A 20,981-nucleotide genomic window follows, 5' to 3' on the forward strand; every position below is an offset into this window, starting at 1 on the left:
TTTATCTAACATATCTCTCTTACTCCTCCCTTCCGTCCTCTCTTCCTCCCTCTTCCTCTCTACCTCCTATCCTTCCTCCTCCCTCCCACCCCCTCCTCCCTCTATCATCCTCTTTCCTGTTTCTTCTCTCTCTCGCCTCCCTCTCTCTCCTTCCCCTCTCGCTCCTCTTCCCCCTCTCTCTCTCTCTCACTCCTCTTCCCTCTTGCTCTCGCTCGCTCCTCTTCCCTCTTGCTCTCGCTCGCTCCTCTTCCCTCTTGCTCTCGCTCGCTCCTCTTCCCTCTCGCTTGCTCCTCTTCCCTCTCGCTGTCGCTCGCTCCTCTTCCCTCTCGCTGTCGCTCGCTCCTCTTCCCTCTTGCTCTCGCTCGCTCCTCTTCCCTCTTGCTCTCGCTCGCTCCTCTTCCCTTTCGCTCGCTCTTCTCGCTCGCTCCTCTTCCCTCTCGCTCCTCTTCCCTTTCTCTCTCGCTCGCTCCTCTTCCCTCTTCCCTCTCGCTCGCTCCTCTTCCCTCTCGCTCGCTCCTCTTCTCGCTCGCTCCTCTTCCCTCTCGCTCGCTCCTCTTCCATCTCGCTCGCTCCTCTTCTCGCTCGCTCCTCTTCTCTCTTGCTCTCGCTCGCTCCTCTTCCCGCTCGCTCCTCTTCTCGCTCGCTCCTCTTCCCTCTCGCTCCTCTTCCCTTTCTCTCTCTCTCGCTCCTCTTCCCTCTCGCTCGCTCCTCTTCCCCCTCTCTCTCTCTCTCTCCTCTTCCCTCTCGCTCGCTCCTCTTCCCTCTTCCCTCGCTCGCTCCTCTTCCCTCTCCTCTCTTCTCGCTCGCTCCTCTTCCCTCTCGCTCGCTCCTCTTCCCTCTTGCTCTTCCCTCCCCTCTCGCTCGCTCCTCTTCCCGCTCGCTCCTCTTCCCTCTCGCTCCTCTCCTCTTCCCTCTTCTTCCCCCTCTCTCTCTCTCACTCCTCTTCCCTCTCGCTCGCTCCTCTTCCTCTCGCTCGCTCCTCTTCCCTCTCTCTCCTCTTTCCCTCGCTCCTCCTTTCCCCCTCTCTCTCTCTCACTCCTCTCCTCACGCTCCTCTTCTTCCTCTCTCCTCTTCCTCTTCCCTCTCGCTCCTCTTCCCCGCTCCTCTCTCTCGCTCCTCTTCCCTCCTCCTCTTCCCCCTCTCTCTCTCTCACTCCTCTTCCCTCTCGCTCGCTCTCTCCCCCTCTCTCTCTCTCACTCCTCTTCCTCTCGCTCGCTCCTCTTCCCCCTCTCTCTCTCTCACTCCTCTTCCCCCTCTCTCTCTCTCACTCCTCTTCCCCCCCTCTCTGTCTCACTCCTCTTCCCTCTCGCTCGCTCCTCTTCCCTCTCGCTCGCTCCTCTTCCCTCTCGCTCGCTCCTCTTCCCTCTCGCTCGCTCCTCTTCCCTCTCGCTCGCTCCTCTTCCCTCTTCCCTCTCGCTCGCTCCTCTTCCCTCTTGCTCTCGCTCGCTCCTCTTCCCTCTTGCTCTCGCTCGCTCCTCTTCCCTCTCGCTCGCTCCTCTTCCCTCTTGCTCTCGCTCGCCCCTCTTCCCTCTCGCTCGCTCCTCCTCGCTCTCACTTGCTCCTCTTCACGCTTGCTCCTCTTCCCTCTCGCTCGCTCCTCTTCCCTCTCGCTCGCTCCTCTTCCCTCTCGCTCGCTCCTCTTCCCTCTTCCCTCTCGCTCGCTCCTCTTCCCTCTTGCTCTCGCTCGCTCCTCTTCCCTCTCGCTCGCTCCTCTTCCCTCTTGCTCTCGCTCGCCCCTCTTCCCTCTCGCTCGCTCCTCCTCGCTCTCACTTGCTCCTCTTCACGCTCGCTCCTCTTCCCGCTCGCTCCTCTTCCCTCTCGCTCGCTCCTCTTCCCTCTTCCCTCTCGCTCGCTCCTCTTCCCTCTTCCCTCTCGCTCGCTCCTCTTCCCTCTTGCTCTCGCTCGCTCCTCTTCCCTCTTCCCTCTCGCTCGCTCATCTTCCCTCTTCGCTCTCGCTCGCTCCTCTTCCCTCTCGCTCGCTCCTCCTCGCTCTCACTTGCTCCACTTCACGCTTGCTCCTCTTCCCTCTCTCTCTCTCCTCTTCCCTCTCGCTCTCTCTCTTCCCCCCTCTCTCCTTCCTCTTCCTCCTTCATCTCTTTCCTCTCCCTCTTTCCTCTAGGTTGTCCATAGGGACTTAAAGCCCAGTAACATCCTCTATATGGACGACAGTGGGAATCCTGATTCTATCAGGATCTGTGATTTTGGTTTCTCCAAGCAGCTGAGAGGAGGAAACGGACTGCTACTAACACCATGTTACACAGCTAACTTTGTTGCTCCAGAGGTGAGAGAGAGGAGGAGGAAGAGAGAGAGAAAGCAGTGGGTTAGGAAAGTTAGAGGTTTAGGAAGGATAAAGCTGTAGGGTTAGGAAGGATAACGTTCTAGGGTTAGGACGGATAAAGTTGGTGAGTTAGGAAGGGTCAAGATAGAGGGTTAGGGTTAAAGGGTTAAGTTAGATTGGTGAAGTTAGGGTTAGGAAGGGTGAAGTTAGGGTTGGGAAGGGTGAAGTTAGGGTTGGGAAGGGTGAAGTTAGGGTTGGGAAGGGTGAAGTTAGGGTTGGGAAGGGTGAAGTTAGGGTTGGGAAGGGTGACGTTAGGGTTGGGAAGGGTGACGTTAGGCTTTGGAAGGGTGACGTTAGGGTTGGGAAGGGTGACGTTGGAGTGTTGGGAAGGGTGACGTTAGGGTTGGGAAGGGTGACGTTGGAGTGTTGGGAAGGGTTACGTTAGGGTTGGGAAGGGTGACGTTGGAGTGTTGGGAAGGGTGACGTTAGGGTTGGGAAGGGTGACGTTGGAGTGTTGGGAAGGGTTACGTTAGGGTTGGGAAGGGTGACGTTGGAGGGTTGGGAAGGGTGACGTTAGGGTTGGGAAGGGTGACGTTAGGGTTGGAAAGGGTGACGTTGGAGTGTTGGAAAGGGTGACGTTGGAGTGTTGGGAAGGGTGACGTTGGAGTGTTGGGAAGGGTTACGTTAGGGTTGGGAAGGGTGACGTTAGGGTTGGGAAGGGTGACGTTAGGGTTGGGAAGGGTGACGTTCGGGTTGGGAAGGGTGACGTTGGAGGGTTGGGAAGGGTGACGTTGGAGGGTTGGGAAGGGTGACGTTGGAGGGTTGGGAAGGGTGACGTTGGAGGGTTGGGAAGGGTGACGTTGGAGGGTTGGGAAGGGTGACGTTGGAGGGTTGGGAAGGGTGACGTTGGAGGGTTGGGAAGGGTGACGTTGGAGGGTTGGGAAGGGTGACGTTGGAGGGTTTGGAAGGATAAGGTTGGAGGGTTTGGAAGGATAAGGTTGGAGGGTAGGGAAGGGTGAAGTTAGGGTTGGGAAGGGTGACGTTAGGGTTGGGAAGGGTGACGTTAGGGTTGGGAAGGGTGACGTTGGAGTGTTGGGAAGGGTGACGTTGGAGTGTTGGGAAGGGTGACGTTAGGGTTGGGAAGGGTGAAGTTAGGGTTGGGAAGGGTGAAGTTAGGGTTGGGAAGGGTGACGTTGGAGTGTTGGGAAGGGTGACGTTGGAGTGTTGGGAAGGGTGACGTTAGGGTTGGGAAGGGTGATGTTAGGGTTGGGAAGGGTGACGTTAGGGTTGGGAAGGGTGACGTTAGGGTTGGGAAGGGTAACGTTAGGGTTGGGAAGGGTGACGTTAGGGTTGGGAAGGGTGACGTTGGGGTTGGGAAGGGTGACGTTAGGGTTGGGAAGGGTGACGTTGGAGTGTTGGGAAGGGTGACGTTGGAGTGTTGGGAAGGGTGACGTTAGGGTTGGGAAGGGTGACGTTGGAGTGTTGGGAAGGGTGACGTTGGAGTGTTGGGAAGGGTGACGTTAGGGTTGGGAAGGGTGACGTTGGAGTGTTGGGAAGGGTGACGTTGGAGTGTTGGGAAGGGTGACGTTAGGGTTGGGAAGGGTGACGTTGGAGTGTTGGGAAGGGTAACGTTGGAGTGTTGGGAAGGGTGACGTTGGAGTGTAGGGAAGGGTAACGTTGGAGTGTTGGGAAGGGTGACGTTGGAGTGTTGGGAAGGGTAACGTTGGAGTGTTGGGAAGGGTGACGTTGGAGTGTAGGGAAGGGTAACGTTGAAGGTTAAAGTTGGTGTTTACGAAGGATGTAGTTGGAAAGTTAGGGTGTATCTAAATAATTGATAATATGTCAACCAGACAATAGCGTATTCAATAGAAAGGAAAAAGAACGAAGGGCGTGCACAGTCTCGAGCGCAAACCAGTACTGCATGCTTCCCCAGTCCCCTAACCAAAAGGTATTTTCTTTGTCGTTTTTTTCAGAAAACAAGCCTGAAACCATGTCTAAAGACTGTTGACATCTAGTGGAAGCCATAGGAGCTGCAATCTGGGCCCTAACCAATTACATAGTCAATAGGCATTCAATGGAAAACCACTCACATTTAAAAAAATCCCACTTCCTGGATGGATTTTCCTCGGGTTTTCACCTGCCATATCAGTTCTGTTATACTCAGACATTTTTTTTAACAGTTTTAGAAACGTCAGAGTGTTTTCTATCCAATTCTACCAAGTACAGTAGGGCAAAAAAGTATTTAGTCAGCCACCAATTGTGCAAGTTCTTCCACTTAAAAAGATGAGAGAGGCCTGTAATTTTCATCATAGGTACACTTCCACTATGACAGACAAAATTAGGAAAAAAATCCAGAAAATCACATTGTAGGATTTTAAATGAATTTATTTTCAAATTATGGTGGAAAATAAGTATTTGGTCACCTACAAACAAGCAAGATTTCTGGCTCTCACAGACCTGTAACTTCTTTTTTAAGAGGCTCCTCTGTCTTCCACTCGTTACCTGTATTAATGGCACCTGTTTGAACTTGTTATCAGTATAAAAGACACCTGTCCACAACCTCAAACAGTCACACTCCAAACTCCACTATGGCCGAGACCAAAGAGCTGTCTAATGACACCAGAAACAAAATTGTAGACCTGCACCAGGCTGGGAAGACTGAATCTGCAATAGGTAAGCAGCTTGGTTTGAAGAAATCAACTGTGGGAGTAATTATTAGGAAATGGAAGACATACAAGACCACTGATAATCTGCCTCGATCTGGGGCTCCACGCAAGATCTCACCCCGTGGGGTCAAAATGATCATAAGAACGGTGAGCAAAAATCGCTGGAACCACACGTGGGGACCTAGTGAATGACCTGCAGAGAGCTGGGACCAAAGTAACAAAGCCTACCATCAGTGACACACTACGCCGCCAGGGACTCAAATCCTGCAATGCCAGACATGTCCCCCTGCTTAAGCCAGTACATATCCAGGCCCGTCTGAAGTTTGATAGATAGCATTTGGATGATCCAGAAGAAGATTGGGAGAATGTCATATGGTCAGATGAAACCAAAATAGAACTTTTTGGTAAAAACTCAACTCATTGTATTTGGAGGACAAAGAATGCTGAGTTGCATCCAAAGAACATCATACCTACTGTGAAGCATGGGGGTGGAAACATCATGCTTTGGGGCTGTTTTTCTGCAAAGGGACCAGGACGACTGATCCGTGTAAAGGAAAGAATGAATCGGGCCATGTATCGTAAGATTTTGAGTGAAAACCTCCTTCCATCAGCACAGGCATTGAAGATGAAACGTGGCTGGGTCTTTCAGCATGACAATGATCCCAAACACACCGCCCGGGCAACGAAGTAGTTATTTTTTTAAACTATGCAAGTCAGTTAAGAACAAATTATTGTTTTCAATGACGGCCTAGGAACAGTGGGTTAACTGCCTGTTCAGGGGCAGAACGACAGATTTGTACCTTGTCAGCTCGGGGGTTTGCTTCCGGTTACTAGTTAAACACTCTAACCACTAGGCTACCCTGCCACCCCCACATCACTGCTCTAGAGGAGATCTGCATGGAGGAATGGGCCAACATACCAGCAACAGTGTGTGAAAACCTTGTGAAGACTTACAGAAAATGTTTGACCTCTGTCATTGGCAACAAAGGGTATATAACAAAGTATTGAGATAAACTTTGTTATTGACCAAATATTTATTTTCCACCATAATTTGCAAATAAATTCATAAAAAATCCTACAATGTGATTTCCTGGATTTTTTCCCTCATTTTGTCTGTTATAGTTGAAGTGGACCTATGATGAACATTACAGGCCTCTCATCTTTTTAAGTGGGAGAACTTGCACACTTGGTGGCTGACTAAATACTTTTTGCCTCACTGTATATGCATATCCTAGCTTCTGAGCCTGAATAAGTTTACTTTGGACATTTATCAGAGTTTCCGAATAGTGCCCCTTGTCACTAAAAAGTGAGTGAGTGTTTGGGCTAGACAGGGTTAAGTTAGATGGGTGAAGTTGGAGGGTTACGAACGGCTAAAGTTTGTATTAGGAAGTCTACAGTGGGTTAGGAATGGTAAAGTTAGGGTTGTCATTAGGAATGGTAAAGTTAGGGTTGACATTAGGAAGGGTAAAGTGGGTGGGTTAGGAAGGGTAAAGTTAGGGTTGACATTAGGAATGGTAAAGTGGGTGGGTTAGGAAGGGTAAAGTTAGGGTTGGCATTAGGAAGGGTAAAGTTAGGGTTGACATTAGGAAGGGTAAAGTTAGGGTTGACATTAGGAATGGTAAAGTGGGTGGGTTAGGAAGGGTAAAGTTAGGGTTGACATTAGGAATGGTAAAGTGGGTGGGTTAGGAAGGGTAAAGTTAGGGTTGGCATTAGGAAGGGTAAAGTTAGGGTTGACATTAGGAAGGGTAAAGTTAGGGTTGACATTAGGAATGGTAAAGTTAGGGTTGACATTAGGAATGGTAAAGTGGGTGGGTTAGGAAGGGTAAAGTTAGGGTTGGCATTAGGAAGGGTAAAGTTAGGGTTGACATTAGGAAGGGTAAAGTTAGGGTTGACATTAGGAATGGTAAAGTGGGTGGGTTAGGAAGGGTAAAGTTAGGGTTGGCATTAGGAAGGGTAAAGTTAGGGTTGACATTAGGAAGGGTAAAGTTAGGGTTGACATTAGGAAGGGTAAAGTTAGGGTTGACATTAGGAAGGGTAAAGTTAGGGTTGACATTAGGAAGGGTAAAGTTAGGGTTGACATTAGGAAGGGTAAAGTTAGGGTTGACATTAGGAATGGTAAAGTGGGTGGGTTAGGAAGGGTAAAGTTAGGGTTGGCATTAGGAAGGGTAAAGTTAGGGTTGACATTAGGAAGGGTAAAGTTAGGGTTGACATTAGGAATGGTAAAGTGGGTGGGTTAGGAAGGGTAAAGTTAGGGTTGGCATTAGGAAGGGTAAAGTTAGGGTTGACATTAGGAAGGGTAAAGTTAGGGTTGGCATTAGGAAGGGTAAAGTTAGGGTTGACATTAGGAAGGGTAAAGTTAGGGTTGACATTAGGAATGGTAAAGTGGGTGGGTTAGGAAGGGTAAAGTTAGGGTTGGCATTAGGAAGGGTAAAGTTAGGGTTGACATTAGGAAGGGTAAAGTTAGGGTTGACATTAGGAATGGTAAAGTTAGGGTTGACATTAGGAAGGGTAAAGTTAGGGTTGACATTAGGAATGGTAAAGTTAGGGTTGACATTAGGAAGGGTAAAGTGGGTGGGTTAGGAAGGGTAAAGTTAGGGTTGACATTAGGAATGGTAAAGTGGGTGGGTTAGGAAGGGTAAAGTTAGGGTTGGCATTAGGAAGGGTAAAGTTAGGGTTGACATTAGGAAGGGTAAAGTTAGGGTTGACATTAGGAATGGTAAAGTTAGGGTTGACATTAGGAAGGGTAAAGTTAGGGTTGACATTAGGAATGGTAAAGTTAGGGTTGACATTAGGAATGGTAAAGTTAGGGTTGACATTGGGAAGGGTAAAGTTAGGGTTGACATTAGGAATGGTAAAGTTAGGGTTGACATTAGGAAGGGTAAAGTTAGGGGTTGACATTAGGAATGGTAAAGTTAGGGTTGACATTAGGAATGGTAAAGTTAGGGTTGACATTAGGAAGGGTAAAGTTAGGGTTGACATTAGGAAGGGTAAAGTGGGTGGGTTAGGAAGGGTAAAGTTAGGGTTGACATTAGGAAGGGTAAAGTTAGGGTTGACATTAGAAAGGGTAAAGTTAGGGTTGACATTAGGAAGGGTAAAGTTAGGGTTGACATTAGGAATGGTAAAGTGGGTGGGTTAGGAAGGGTAAAGTTAGGGTTGACATTAGGAAGGGTAAAGTTAGGGTTGACATTAGGAAGGGTAAAGTTAGGGTTGACATTAGGAAGGGTAAAGTTAGGGTTGACATTAGGAAGGGTAAAGTTAGGATTGACATTAGGAAGGGTAAAGTTAGGGTTGACATTAGGAATGGTAAAGTGGGTGGGTTAGGAAGGGTAAAGTTAGGGTTGACATTAGGAAGGGTAAAGTTAGGGTTGACATTAGGAAGGGTAAAGTTAGGGTTGACATTAGGAAGGGTAAAGAGGGTGGGTTAGGAAGGGTAAAGTTAGGGTTGACATTAGGAAGGGTAAAGTTAGGGTTGACATTAGGAATGGTAAAGTGGGTGGGTTAGGAAGGGTAAAGTTAGGGTTGACATTAGGAATGGTAAAGTGGGTGGGTTAGGAAGGGTAAAGTTAGGGTTGACATAAGGAAGGGTAAAGTTAGGCTTGACATTGGGAATGGTAAAGTTAGGGTTGACATTAGGAATGGTAAAGTGGGTGGGTTAGGAAGGGTAAAGTTAGGGTTGACATTAGGAAGGGTAAAGTTAGGGTTGCCATTAGGAAGGGTAAAGTTAGGGTTGACATTAGGAAGGGTAAAGTTAGGGTTGACATTAGGAATGGTAAAGTTAGGGTTGACATTAGGAAGGGTAAAGTTAGGGTTGACATTGGGAATGGTATAAAGTTAGGGTTGACATTAGGAATGGTAAAGTGGGTGGGTTAGGAATGGTAAAGTTAGGGTTGGCATTAGGAAGGGTAAAGTTAGGGTTGACATTAGGAAGGGTAAAGTTAGGCTTGACATTGGGAATGGTAAAGTTAGGGTTGACATTAGGAATGGTAAAGTGGGTGGGTTAGGAAGGGTAAAGTTAGGGTTGACATTAGGAAGGGTAATGTTAGGGTTGACATTAGGAAGGGTAAAGTTAGGGTTGACATTAGGAAGGGTAAAGTTAGGGTTGGCATTAGGAAGGGTAAAGTTAGGGTTGACATTAGGAAGGGTAAAGTTAGGGTTGACATTAGGAATGGTAAAGTTAGGGTTGACATTAGGAAGGGTAAAGTTAGGGTTGACATTAGGAATGGTAAAGTTAGGGTTGACATTAGGAATGGTAAAGGGGGTGGGTTAGGAAGGGTAAAGTTAGGGTTGACATTAGGAAGGGTAAAGTTAGGGTTGACATTAGGAAGGGTAAAGTGGGTGGGTTAGGAAGGGTAAAGTTAGGGTTGACATTAGGAAGGGTAAAGTTAGGCTTGACATTAGGAAGGGTAAAGTTAGGCTTGACATTGGGAATGGTAAAGTTAGGGTTGACATTAGGAATGGTAAAGTGGGTGGGTTAGGAAGGGTAAAGTTAGGGTTGACATTAGGAAGGGTAAAGTTAGGGTTGACATTAGGAAGGGTAAAGTTAGGGTTGGCATTAGGAATGGTAAAGTTAGGGTTGACATTAGGAATGGTAAAGTTAGAGTTGACATTAGGAATGGTAAAGTGGGTGGGTTAGGAAGGGTAAAGTTAGGGTTGACATTAGGAAGGGTAAAGTTAGGGTTGACATTAGGAAGGGTAAAGTTAGGGTTGACATTAGGAAGGGTAAAGTTAGGGTTGGCATTAGGAAGGGTAAAGTTAGGGTTGACATTAGGAAGGGTAAAGTTAGGGTTGACATTAGGAAGGGTAAAGTTAGGGTTGGCATTAGGAAGGGTAAAGTTAGGGTTGACATTAGGAATGGTAAAGTTAGGGTTGACATTAGGAAGGGTAAAGTGGGTGGGTTAGGAAGGGTAAAGTTAGGGTTGGCATTAGGAAGGGTAAAGTTAGTGTTGACATTAGGAAGGGTAAAGTTAGGGTTGACATTAGGAATGGTAAAGTTAGGGTTGACATTAGGAAGGGTAAAGTTAGGGTTGACATTAGGAAGGGTAAAGTGGGTGGGTTAGGAAGGGTAAAGTTAGGGTTGGCATTAGGAATGGTAAAGTTAAGTTAGGGTTGACATTAGGAAGGGTAAAGTTAGGGTTAACATTAGGAAGGGTAAAGTGGGTGGGTTAGGAAGGGTAAAGTTAGGGTTGACATTAGGAAGTGTAAAGTTAGGATTGACATTAGGAAGGGTAAAGTTAGGGTTGACATTAGGAATGGTAAAGTGGGTGGGTTAGGAAGGGTAAAGTTAGGGTTGACATTAGGAAGGGTAAAGTTAGGGTTGACATTAGGAAGGGTAAAGTGGGTGGGTTAGGAAGGGTAAAGTTAGGGTTGACATTAGGAAGGGTAAAGTTAGGGTTGACATTAGGAATGGTAAAGTTAGGGTTGGCATTAGGAAGGGTAAAGTTAGGGTTGACATTAGGAAGGGTAAAGTTAGGGTTGACATTAGGAAGGGTAAAGTGGGTGGGTTAGGAAGGGTAAAGTTAGGGTTGACATTAGGAAGGGTAAAGTTAGGGTTGACATTAGGAATGGTAAAGTTAGGGTTGACATTAGGAAGGGTAAAGTGGGTGGGTTAGGAAGGGTAAAGTTAGGGTTGGCATTAGGAAGGGTAAAGTTAGTGTTGACATTAGGAAGGGTAAAGTTAGGGTTGACATTAGGAATGGTAAAGTTAGGGTTGACATTAGGAAGGGTAAAGTTAGGGTTGACATTAGGAAGGGTAAAGTGGGTGGGTTAGGAAGGGTAAAGTTAGGGTTGGCATTAGGAATGGTAAAGTTAGGGTTGACATTAGGAAGGGTAAAGTTAGGGTTAACATTAGGAAGGGTAAAGTGGGTGGGTTAGGAAGGGTAAAGTTAGGGTTGACATTAGGAAGTGTAAAGTTAGGGTTGACATTAGGAAGGGTAAAGTTAGGGTTGACATTAGGAAGGGTAAAGTGGGTGGGTTAGGAAGGGTAAAGTTAGGGTTGACATTAGGACGGGTAAAGTTAGGGTTGGCATTAGGAAGGGTAAAGTTAGGGTTGACATTAGGAAGGGTAAAGTTAGGGTTGACATTAGGAATGGTAAAGTTAGGGTTGACATTAGGAAGGGTAAAGTTAGGGTTGACATTAGGAAGGGTAAAGTTAGGGTTGACATTAGGAAGGGTAAAGTTAGGGTTGACATTAGGAAGGGTAAAGTTAGGAAGGGTAAAGTTAGGGTGACATTAGGAATGGTAAAGTGGGTGGGTTAGGAAGGGTAAAGTTAGGGTTGACATTAGGAAGGTTAAAGTTAGGGTTGACATTAGGAAGGGTAAAGTTAGGGTTGACATTAGGAAGGGTAAAGTTAGGGTTGACATTAGGAAGGGTAAAGTTAGGGTTGGCATTAGGAAGGGTAAAGTTAGGGTTGGCATTAGGAAGGGTAAAGTTAGGGTTGACATTAGGAATGGTAAAGTTAGGGTTGACATTAGGAAGGGTAAAGTGGGTGGGTTAGGAAGGGTAAAGTTAGGGTTGGCATTAGGAAGGGTAAAGTTAGTGTTGACATTAGGAAGGGTAAAGTTAGGGTTGACATTAGGAATGGTAAAGTTAGGGTTGACATTAGGAAGGGTAAAGTTAGGGTTGACATTAGGAAGGGTAAAGTTAGGGTTGACATTAGGAAGGGTAAAGTTAGGCTTGACATTAGGAAGGGTAAAGTTAGGGTTGACATTAGGAATGGTAAAGTGGGTGGGTTAGGAAGGGTAAAGTTAGGGTTGACATTAGGAAGGGTAAAGTTAGGGTTGACATTAGGAATGGTAAAGTTAGGGTTGACATTAGGAATGGTAAAGTTAGGGTTGACATTAGGAAGGGTAAAGTTAGGGTTGACATTAGGAAGGGTAAAGTTAGGGTTGACATTAGGAAGGGTAAAGTTAGGCTTGACATTGGGAATGGTAAAGTTAGGGTTGACATTAGGAATGGTAAAGTGGGTGGGTTAGGAAGGGTAAAGTTAGGGTTGACATTAGGAAGGGTAAAGTTAGGGTTGACATTAGGAATGGTAAAGTTAGGGTTGACATTAGGAATGGTAAAGTTAGGGTTGACATTAGGAAGGGTAAAGTTAGGGTTGACATTAGGAATGGTAAAGTTAGGGTTGACATTAGGAAGGGTAAAGTGGGTGGGTTAGGAAGGGTAAAGTTAGGGTTGGCATTAGGAAGGGTAAAGTTAGGGTTGACATTAGGAAGGGTAAAGTTAGGGTTGACATTAGGAATGGTAAAGTTAGGGTTGACATTAGGAAGGGTAAAGTTAGGGTTGACATTAGGAATGGTAAAGTTAGGGTTGACATTAGGAATGGTAAAGTTAGGGTTGACATTGGGAAGGGTAAAGTTAGGGTTGACATTAGGAATGGTAAAGTTAGGGTTGACATTAGGAAGGGTAAAGTTAGGGGTTGACATTAGGAAGGGTAAAGTTAGGATTGACATTAGGAAGGGTAAAGTTAGGGTTGACATTAGGAATGGTAAAGTGGGTGGGTTAGGAAGGGTAAAGTTAGGGTTGACATTAGGAAGGGTAAAGTTAGGGTTGACATTAGGAAGGGTAAAGTTAGGGTTGACATTAGGAATGGTAAAGTGGGTGGGTTAGGAATGGTAAAGTTAGGGTTGGCATTAGGAAGGGTAAAGTTAGGGTTGACATTAGGAAGGGTAAAGTTAGGGTTGGCATTAGGAAGGGTAAAGTTAGGGTTGACATTAGGAAGGGTAAAGTTAGGGTTGACATTAGGAATGGTAAAGTTAGGGTTGACATTAGGAAGGGTAAAGTTAGGGTTGACATTAGGAATGGTAAAGTTAGGGTTGACATTAGGAATGGTAAAGTGGGTGGGTTAGGAAGGGTAAAGTTAGGGTTGACATTAGGAAGGGTAAAGTTAGGGTTGACATTAGGAAGGGTAAAGTGGGTGGGTTAGGAAGGGTAAAGTTAGGGTTGACATTAGGAAGGGTAAAGTTAGGGTTGACATTAGGAAGGGTAAAGTTAGGCTTGACATTGGGAATGGTAAAGTTAGAGTTGACATTAGGAATGGTAAAGTGGATGGGTTAGGAAGGGTAAAGTTAGGGTTGACATTAGGAAGGGTAAAGTTAGGGTTGACATTAGGAAGGGTAAAGTTAGGGTTGGCATTAGGAATGGTAAAGTTAGGGTTGACATTAGGAATGGTAAAGTTAGAGTTGACATTAGGAATGGTAAAGTGGGTGGGTTAGGAAGGGTAAAGTTAGGGTTGACATTAGGAAGGGTAAAGTTAGGGTTGACATTAGGAAGGGTAAAGTTAGGGTTGACATTAGGAAGGGTAAAGTTAGGGTTGGCATTAGGAAGGGTAAAGTTAGGGTTGACATTAGGAAGGGTAAAGTTAGGGTTGACATTAGGAAGGGTAAAGTTAGGGTTGGCATTAGGAAGGGTAAAGTTAGGGTTGACATTAGGAATGGTAAAGTTAGGGTTGACATTAGGAAGGGTAAAGTGGGTGGGTTAGGAAGGGTAAAGTTAGGGTTGGCATTAGGAAGGGTAAAGTTAGTGTTGACATTAGGAAGGGTAAAGTTAGGGTTGACATTAGGAATGGTAAAGTTAGGGTTGACATTAGGAAGGGTAAAGTTAGGGTTGACATTAGGAAGGGTAAAGTGGGTGGGTTAGGAAGGGTAAAGTTAGGGTTGGCATTAGGAATGGTAAAGTTAGGGTTGACATTAGGAAGGGTAAAGTTAGGGTTAACATTAGGAAGGGTAAAGTTAAGGGTTTAGGGTTGACATTAGGAAGTGTAAAGTTAGGGTTGACATTAGGAAGGGTAAAGTTAGGGTTGACATTAGGAATGGTAAAGTGGGTGGGTTAGGAAGGGTAAAGTTAGGGTTGACATTAGGAAGGGTAAAGTTAGGGTTGACATTAGGAAGGGTTGGGTGGGTTAGGAAGGGTAAAGTTAGGGTTGACATTAGGAAGGGTAAAGTTTGGGTTGACATTAGGAATGGTAAAGTTAGGGTTGGCATTAGGAAGGGTAAAGTTAGGGTTGACATTAGGAAGGGTAAAGTTAGGGTTGACATTAGGAAGGGTAAAGTGGGTGGGTTAGGAAGGGTAAAGTTAGGGTTGACATTAGGAATGGTAAAGTTAGGGTTGGCATTAGGAAGGGTAAAGTTAGGGTTGACATTAGGAAGGGTAAAGTTAGGGTTGACATTAGGAATGGTAAAGTTAGGGTTGACATTAGGAAGGGTAAAGTTAGGGTTGACATTAGGAAGGGTAAAGTTAGGGTTGACATTAGGAAGGGTAAAGTTAGGGTTGACATTAGGAAGGGTAAAGTGGGTGGGTTAGGAAGGGTAAAGTTAGGGTTGACATTAGGAATGGTAAAGTGGGTGGGTTAGGAAGGGTAAAGTTAGGGTTGACATTAGGAAGGTAAAGTTAGGGTTGACATTAGGAAGGGTAAAGTTAGGGTTGGCATTAGGAAGGGTAATTAGGAATTAGGAAGGGTAAAGTTAGGGTTGGCATTAGGAAGGGTAAAGTTAGGGTTGGCATTAGGAAGGGTAAAGTTAGGGTTGACATTAGGAAGGGTAAAGTTAGGGTTGACATTAGGAAGGGTAAAGTTAGGGTTGGCATTAGGAAGGGTAAAGTTAGGGTTGACATTAGGAATGGTAAAGTTAGGGTTGACATTAGGAAGGGTAAAGTGGGTGGGTTAGGAAGGGTAAAGTTAGGGTTGGCATTAGGAAGGGTAAAGTTAGTGTTGACATTAGGAAGGGTAAAGTTAGGGTTGACATTAGGAATGGTAAAGTTAGGGTTGACATTAGGAAGGGTAAAGTTAGGGTTGACATTAGGAAGGGTAAAGTGGGTGGGTTAGGAAGGGTAAAGTTAGGGTTGGCATTAGGAATGGTAAAGTTAGGGTTGACATTAGGAAGGGTAAAGTTAGGGTTAACATTAGGAAGGGTAAAGTGGGTGGGTTAGGAAGGGTAAAGTTAGGGTTGACATTAGGAAGTGTAAAGTTAGGGTTGACATTAGGAAGGGTAAAGTTAGGGTTGACATTAGGAATGGTAAAGTGGGTGGGTTAGGAAGGGTAAAGTTAGGGTTGACATTAGGAAGGGTAAAGTTAGGGTTGACATTAGGAATGGTAAAGTTAGGGTTGGCATTAGGAAGGGTAAAGTTAGGGTTGACATTAGGAAGGGTAAAGTTAGGGTTGACATTAGGAAGGGTAAAGTTAGGGTTGACATTAGGAAGGGTAAAGTTAGGGTTGACATTAGGAAGGGTAAAGTGGGTGGGTTAGGAAGGGTAAAGTTAGGGTTGACATTAGGATTGGTAAAGTGGGTGGGTTAGGAAGGGTAAAGTTAGGGTTGACATTAGGAAGGTTAAAGTTAGGGTTGACATTAGGAAGGGTAAAGTTAGGGTTGGCATTAGGAAGGGTAAAGTTAGGGTTGGCATTAGGAAGGGTAAAGTTAGGGTTGACATTAGGAATGGTAAAGTTAGGGTTGACATTAGGAAGGGTAAAGTTGGGTTAGGAAGGGTTTAGGGTTGACATTAGGAAGGGTAAAGTTAGGGTTGACATTAGGAAGGGTAAAGTTAGGGTTGACATTAGGAAGGGTAAAGTGGGTGGGTTAGGAAGGGTAAAGTTAGGGTTGACATTAGGACGGGTAAAGTTAGGGTTGGCATTAGGAAGGGTAAAGTTAGGGTTGACATTAGGAAGGGTAAAGTTAGGGTTGACATTAGGAATGGTAAAGTTAGGGTTGGCATTAGGAAGGGTAAAGTTAGGGTTGACATTAGGAAGGGTAAAGTTAGGGTTGACATTAGGAAGGGTAAAGTTAGGGTTGACATTAGGAAGGGTAAAGTGGGTGGGTTAGGAAGGGTAAAGTTAGGGTTGACATTAGGAATGGTAAAGTGGGTGGGTTAGGAAGGGTAAAGTTAGGGTTGACATTAGGAAGGTTAAAGTTAGGGTTGACATTAGGAAGGGTAAAGTTAGGGTTGGCATTAGGAAGGGTAAAGTTAGGGTTGACATTAGGAAGGGTAAAGTTAGGGTTGACATTAGGAAGGGTAAAGTTAGGGTTGACATTAGGAAGGGTAAAGTTAGGGTTGACATTAGGAATGGTAAAGTTAGGGTTGACATTAGGAAGGGTAAAGTGGGTGGGTTAGGAAGGGTAAAGTTAGGGTTGGCATTAGGAAGGGTAAAGTTAGTGTTGACATTAGGAAGGGTAAAGTTAGGGTTGACATTAGGAATGGTAAAGTTAGGGTTGACATTAGGAAGGGTAAAGTTAGGGTTGACATTAGGAAGGGTAAAGTGGGTGGGTTAGGAAGGGTAAAGTTAGGGTTGACATTAGGAAGGGTAAAGTTAGGGTTGACATTAGGAAGGGTAAAGTTAGGCTTGACATTGGGAATGGTAAAGTTAGGGTTGACATTAGGAATGGTAAAGTGGGTGGGTTAGGAAGGGTAAAGTTAGGGTTGACATTAGGAAGGGTAAAGTTAGGGTTGACATTAGGAATGGTAAAGTTAGGGTTGACATTAGGAATGGTAAAGTTAGGGTTGACATTAGGAAGGGTAAAGTTAGGGTTGACATTAGGAATGGTAAAGTTAGGGTTGACATTAGGAAGGGTAAAGTGGGTGGGTTAGGAAGGGTAAAGTTAGGGTTGACATTAGGAATGGTACAGTGGGTGGGTTAGGAAGGGTAAAGTTAGGGTTGGCATTAGGAAGGGTAAAGTTAGGGTTGACATTAGGAAGGGTAAAGTTAGGTTTGACATTAGGAATGGTAAAGTTAGGGTTGACATTAGGAAGGGTAAAGTTAGGGTTGACATTAGGAATGGTAAAGTTAGGGTTGACATTAGGAATGGTAAAGTTAGGGTTGACATTGGGAAGGGTAAAGTTAGGGTTGACATTAGGAATGGTAAAGTTAGGGTTGACATTAGGAAGGGTAAAGTTAGGGGTTGACATTAGGAATGGTAAAGTTAGGGTTGACATTAGGAATGGTAAAGTTAGGGTTGACATTAGGAAGGGTAAAGTTAGGGTTGACATTAGGAAGGGTAAAGTTAGGGTTGACATTAGGAAGGGTAAAGTGGGTGGGTTAGGAAGGGTAAAGTTAGGGTTGACATTAGGAAGGGTAAAGTTAGGGTTGACATTAGAAAGGGTAAAGTTAGGGTTGACATTAGGAAGGGTAAAGTTAGGGTTGACATTAGGAATGGTAAAGTGGGTGGGTTAGGAAGGGTAAAGTTAGGGTTGACATTAGGAAGGGTAAAGTTAGGGTTGACATTAGGAAGGGTAAAGTTAGGGTTGACATTAGGAAGGGTAAAGTTAGGATTGACATTAGGAAGGGTAAAGTTAGGGTTGACATTAGGAATGGTAAAGTGGGTGGGTTAGGAAGGGTAAAGTTAGGGTTGACATTAGGAAGGGTAAAGTTAGGGTTGACATTAGGAAGGGTAAAGTTAGGGTTGACATTAGGAAGGGGGTAAAGAGGGTGGGTTAGGAAGGGTAAAGTTAGGGTTGACATTAGGAAGGGTAAAGTTAGGGTTGACATTAGGAATGGTAAAGTGGGTGGGTTAGGAAGGGTAAAGTTAGGGTTGACATTAGGAATGGTAAAGTGGGTGGGTTAGGAAGGGTAAAGTTAGGGTTGACATAAGGAAGGGTAAAGTTAGGCTTGACATTGGGAATGGTAAAGTTAGGGTTGACATTAGGAATGGTAAAGTGGGTGGGTTAGGAAGGGTAAAGTTAGGGTTGACATTAGGAAGGGTAAAGTTAGGGTTGACATTAGGAAGGGTAAAGTTAGGGTTGACATTAGGAAGGGTAAAGTTAGGGTTGACATTAGGAATGGTAAAGTTAGGGTTGACATTAGGAAGGGTAAAGTTAGGGTTGACATTGGGAATGGTATAAAGTTAGGGTTGACATTAGGAATGGTAAAGTGGGTGGGTTAGGAATGGTAAAGTTAGGGTTGGCATTAGGAAGGGTAAAGTTAGGGTTGACATTAGGAAGGGTAAAGTTAGGCTTGACATTGGGAATGGTAAAGTTAGGGTTGACATTAGGAATGGTAAAGTGGGTGGGTTAGGAAGGGTAAAGTTAGGGTTGACATTAGGAAGGGTAAAGTTAGGGTTGACATTAGGAAGGGTAAAGTTAGGGTTGGCATTAGGAAGGGTAAAGTTAGGGTTGACATTAGGAAGGGTAAAGTTAGGGTTGACATTAGGAATGGTAAAGTTAGGGTTGACATTAGGAAGGGTAAAGTTAGGGTTGACATTAGGAATGGTAAAGTTAGGGTTGACATTAGGAATGGTAAAGTAGGAAGGGTAAAGTTAGGGTTGACATTAGGAAGGGTAAAGTTAGGGTTGACATTAGGAAGGGTAAAGTGGGTGGGTTAGGAAGGGTTTAGGGTTGACATTAGGAAGGGTAAAGTTAGGGTTGACATTAGGAAGGGTAAAGTTAGGGACATTGGGAATGGTAAAGTTAGGACATTAGGAATGGTAAAGTGGGTGGGTTAGGAAGGGTAAAGTTAGGGTTGACATTAGGAAGGGTAAAGTTAGGGTTGACATTAGGAAGGGTAAAGTTAGGGTTGGCATTAGGAATGGTAAAGTTAGGGTTGACATTAGGAATGGTAAAGTTAGAGTTGACATTAGGAATGGTAAAGTGGGTGGGTTAGGAAGGGTAAAGTTAGGGTTGACATTAGGAAGGGTAAAGTTAGGGTTGACATTAGGAAGGGTAAAGTTAGGGTTGACATTAGGAAGGGTAAAGTTAGGGTTGACATTAGGAAGGGTAAAGTTAGGGTTGACATTAGGAAGGGTAAAGTTAGGGTTGACATTAGGAAGGGTAAAGTTAGGGTTGACATTAGGAAGGGTAAAGTTAGGGTTGACATTAGGAATGGTAAAGTTAGGGTTGACATTAGGAAGGGTAAAGTGGGTGGGTTAGGAAGGGTAAAGTTAGGGTTGGCATTAGGAAGGGTAAAGTTAGTGTTGACATTAGGAAGGGTAAAGTTAGGGTTGACATTAGGAATGGTAAAGTTAGGGTTGACATTAGGAAGGGTAAAGTTAGGGTTGACATTAGGAAGGGTAAAGTGGGTGGGTTAGGAAGGGTAAAGTTAGGGTTGACATTAGGAATGGTAAAGTTAGGGTTGGCATTAGGAAGGGTAAAGTTAGGGTTGACATTAGGAAGGGTAAAGTTAGGTTGACATTAGGAAGGGTAAAGTTAGGGTTGACATTAGGAAGGGTAAAGTGGGTGGGTTAGGAAGGGTTTAGGGTTGACATTAGGAAGGGTAAAGTTAGGGTTGACATTAGGAAGGGTAAAGTGGGTGGGTTAGGAAGGGTAAAGTTAGGGTTGGCATTAGGAATGGTAAAGTTAGGGTTGGCATTAGGAATGGTAAAGTTAGGGTTGACATTAGGAAGGGTAAAGTTAGGGTTGACATTAGGAAGGGTAAAGTTAGGGTTGACATTAGGAAGGGTAAAGTGTTAGGAAGGGTAAAGTTAGGGTTGACATTAGGAAGGGTAAAGTTAGGGTTGACATTAGGAATGGTAAAGTTAGGGTTGACATTAGGAAGGGTAAAGTGGGTGGGTTAGGAAGGGTAAAGTTAGGGTTGGCATTAGGAAGGGTAAAGTTAGTGTTGACATTAGGAAGGGTAAAGTTAGGGTTGACATTAGGAATGGTAAAGTTAGGGTTGACATTAGGAAGGGTAAAGTTAGGGTTGACATTAGGAAGGGTAAAGTGGGTGGGTTAGGAAGGGTTTAGGGTTGGCATTAGGAATGGTAAAGTTAGGGTTGACATTAGGAAGGGTTTAGGGTTGACATTAGGAAGGGTAAAGTGGGTGGGTTAGGAAGTTAGGGTTGACATTAGGAAGTGTAAAGTTAGGGTTGACATTAGGAAGGGTAAAGTTAGGGTTGACATTAGGAATGGTAAAGTGGGTGGGTTAGGAAGGGTAAAGTTAGGGTTGACATTAGGAAGGGTAAAGTTAGGGTTGACATTAGGAAGGGTAAAGTGGGTAGGGTTGACATTAGGAAGGGTAAAGTTTGGGTTGACATTAGGAATGGTAAATTTAGGGTTGGCATTAGGAAGGGTAAAGTTAGGGTTGACATTAGGAAGGGTAAAGTTAGGGTTGACATTAGGAAGGGTAAAGTGGGTGGGTTAGGAAGGGTAAAGTTAGGGTTGACATTAGGAAAAGTTAGGGTTGGCATTAGGAAGGGTAAAGTTAGGGTTGACATTAGGAAGGGTAAAGTTAGGGTTGACATTAGGAATGGTAAAGTTAGGGTTGGCATTAGGAAGGGTAAAGTTAGGGTTGACATTAGGAAGGGTAAAGTTAGGGTTGACATTAGGAAGGGTAAAGTTAGGGTTGACATTAGGAAGGGTAAAGTGGGTGGGTTAGGAAGGGTAAAGTTAGGGTTGACATTAGGAATGGTAAAGTGGGTGGGTTAGGAAGGGTAAAGTTAGGGTTGACATTAGGAAGGTTAAAGTTAGGGTTGACATTAGGAAGGGTAAAGTTAGGGTTGGCATTAGGAAGGGTAAAGTTAGGGTTGACATTAGGAAGGGTAAAGTTAGGGTTGGCATTAGGAAGGGTAAAGTTAGGGTTGGCATTAGGAAGGGTAAAGTTAGGGTTGACATTAGGAAGGGTAAAGTTAGGGTTGACATTAGGAAGGGTAAAGTTAGGGTTGGCATTAGGAAGGGTAAAGTTAGGGTTGACATTAGGAATGGTAAAGTTAGGGTTGACATTAGGAAGGGTAAAGTGGGTGGGTTAGGAAGGGTAAAGTTAGGGTTGGCATTAGGAAGGGTAAAGTTAGTGTTGACATTAGGAAGGGTAAAGTTAGGGTTGACATTAGGAATGGTAAAGTTAGGGTTGACATTAGGAAGGGTAAAGTTAGGGTTGACATTAGGAATGGTAAAGTGGGTGGGTTAGGAAGTTTAGGGTTGACATTAGGAATGGTAAAGTTAGGGTTGACATTAGGAAGGGTAAAGTTAGGGTTAACATTAGGAAGGGTAAAGTGGGTGGGTTAGGAAGGGTAAAGTTAGGTTGACATTAGGAAGTGTAAAGTTAGGGTTGACATTAGGAAGGGTAAAGTTAGGGTTGACATTAGGAATGGTAAAGTGGGTGGGTTAGGAAGTAAAGTTAGGG

General features: G+C 44.8%; 1 protein-coding gene across 1 annotated transcript in view; it reads left to right on the forward strand.

Annotated features, from left to right (window-relative positions):
- The window catches only part of rps6kal (ribosomal protein S6 kinase a, like), a 144,068-nt gene that overhangs the window by 88,951 nt on the left and 34,136 nt on the right, over positions 1 to 20,981 (forward strand). The window contains exon 17 of the mRNA XM_046296269.1: positions 2,120 to 2,281. Coding sequence (XP_046152225.1) covers positions 2,120 to 2,281 — 162 coding nt within the window. The remainder of the gene's footprint in view (positions 1 to 2,119; positions 2,282 to 20,981) is intronic.

This window comes from Oncorhynchus gorbuscha, linkage group LG13, assembly GCF_021184085.1.
Source record: "Oncorhynchus gorbuscha isolate QuinsamMale2020 ecotype Even-year linkage group LG13, OgorEven_v1.0, whole genome shotgun sequence".
Taxonomy (NCBI): Eukaryota; Metazoa; Chordata; class Actinopteri; order Salmoniformes; family Salmonidae; genus Oncorhynchus; species Oncorhynchus gorbuscha.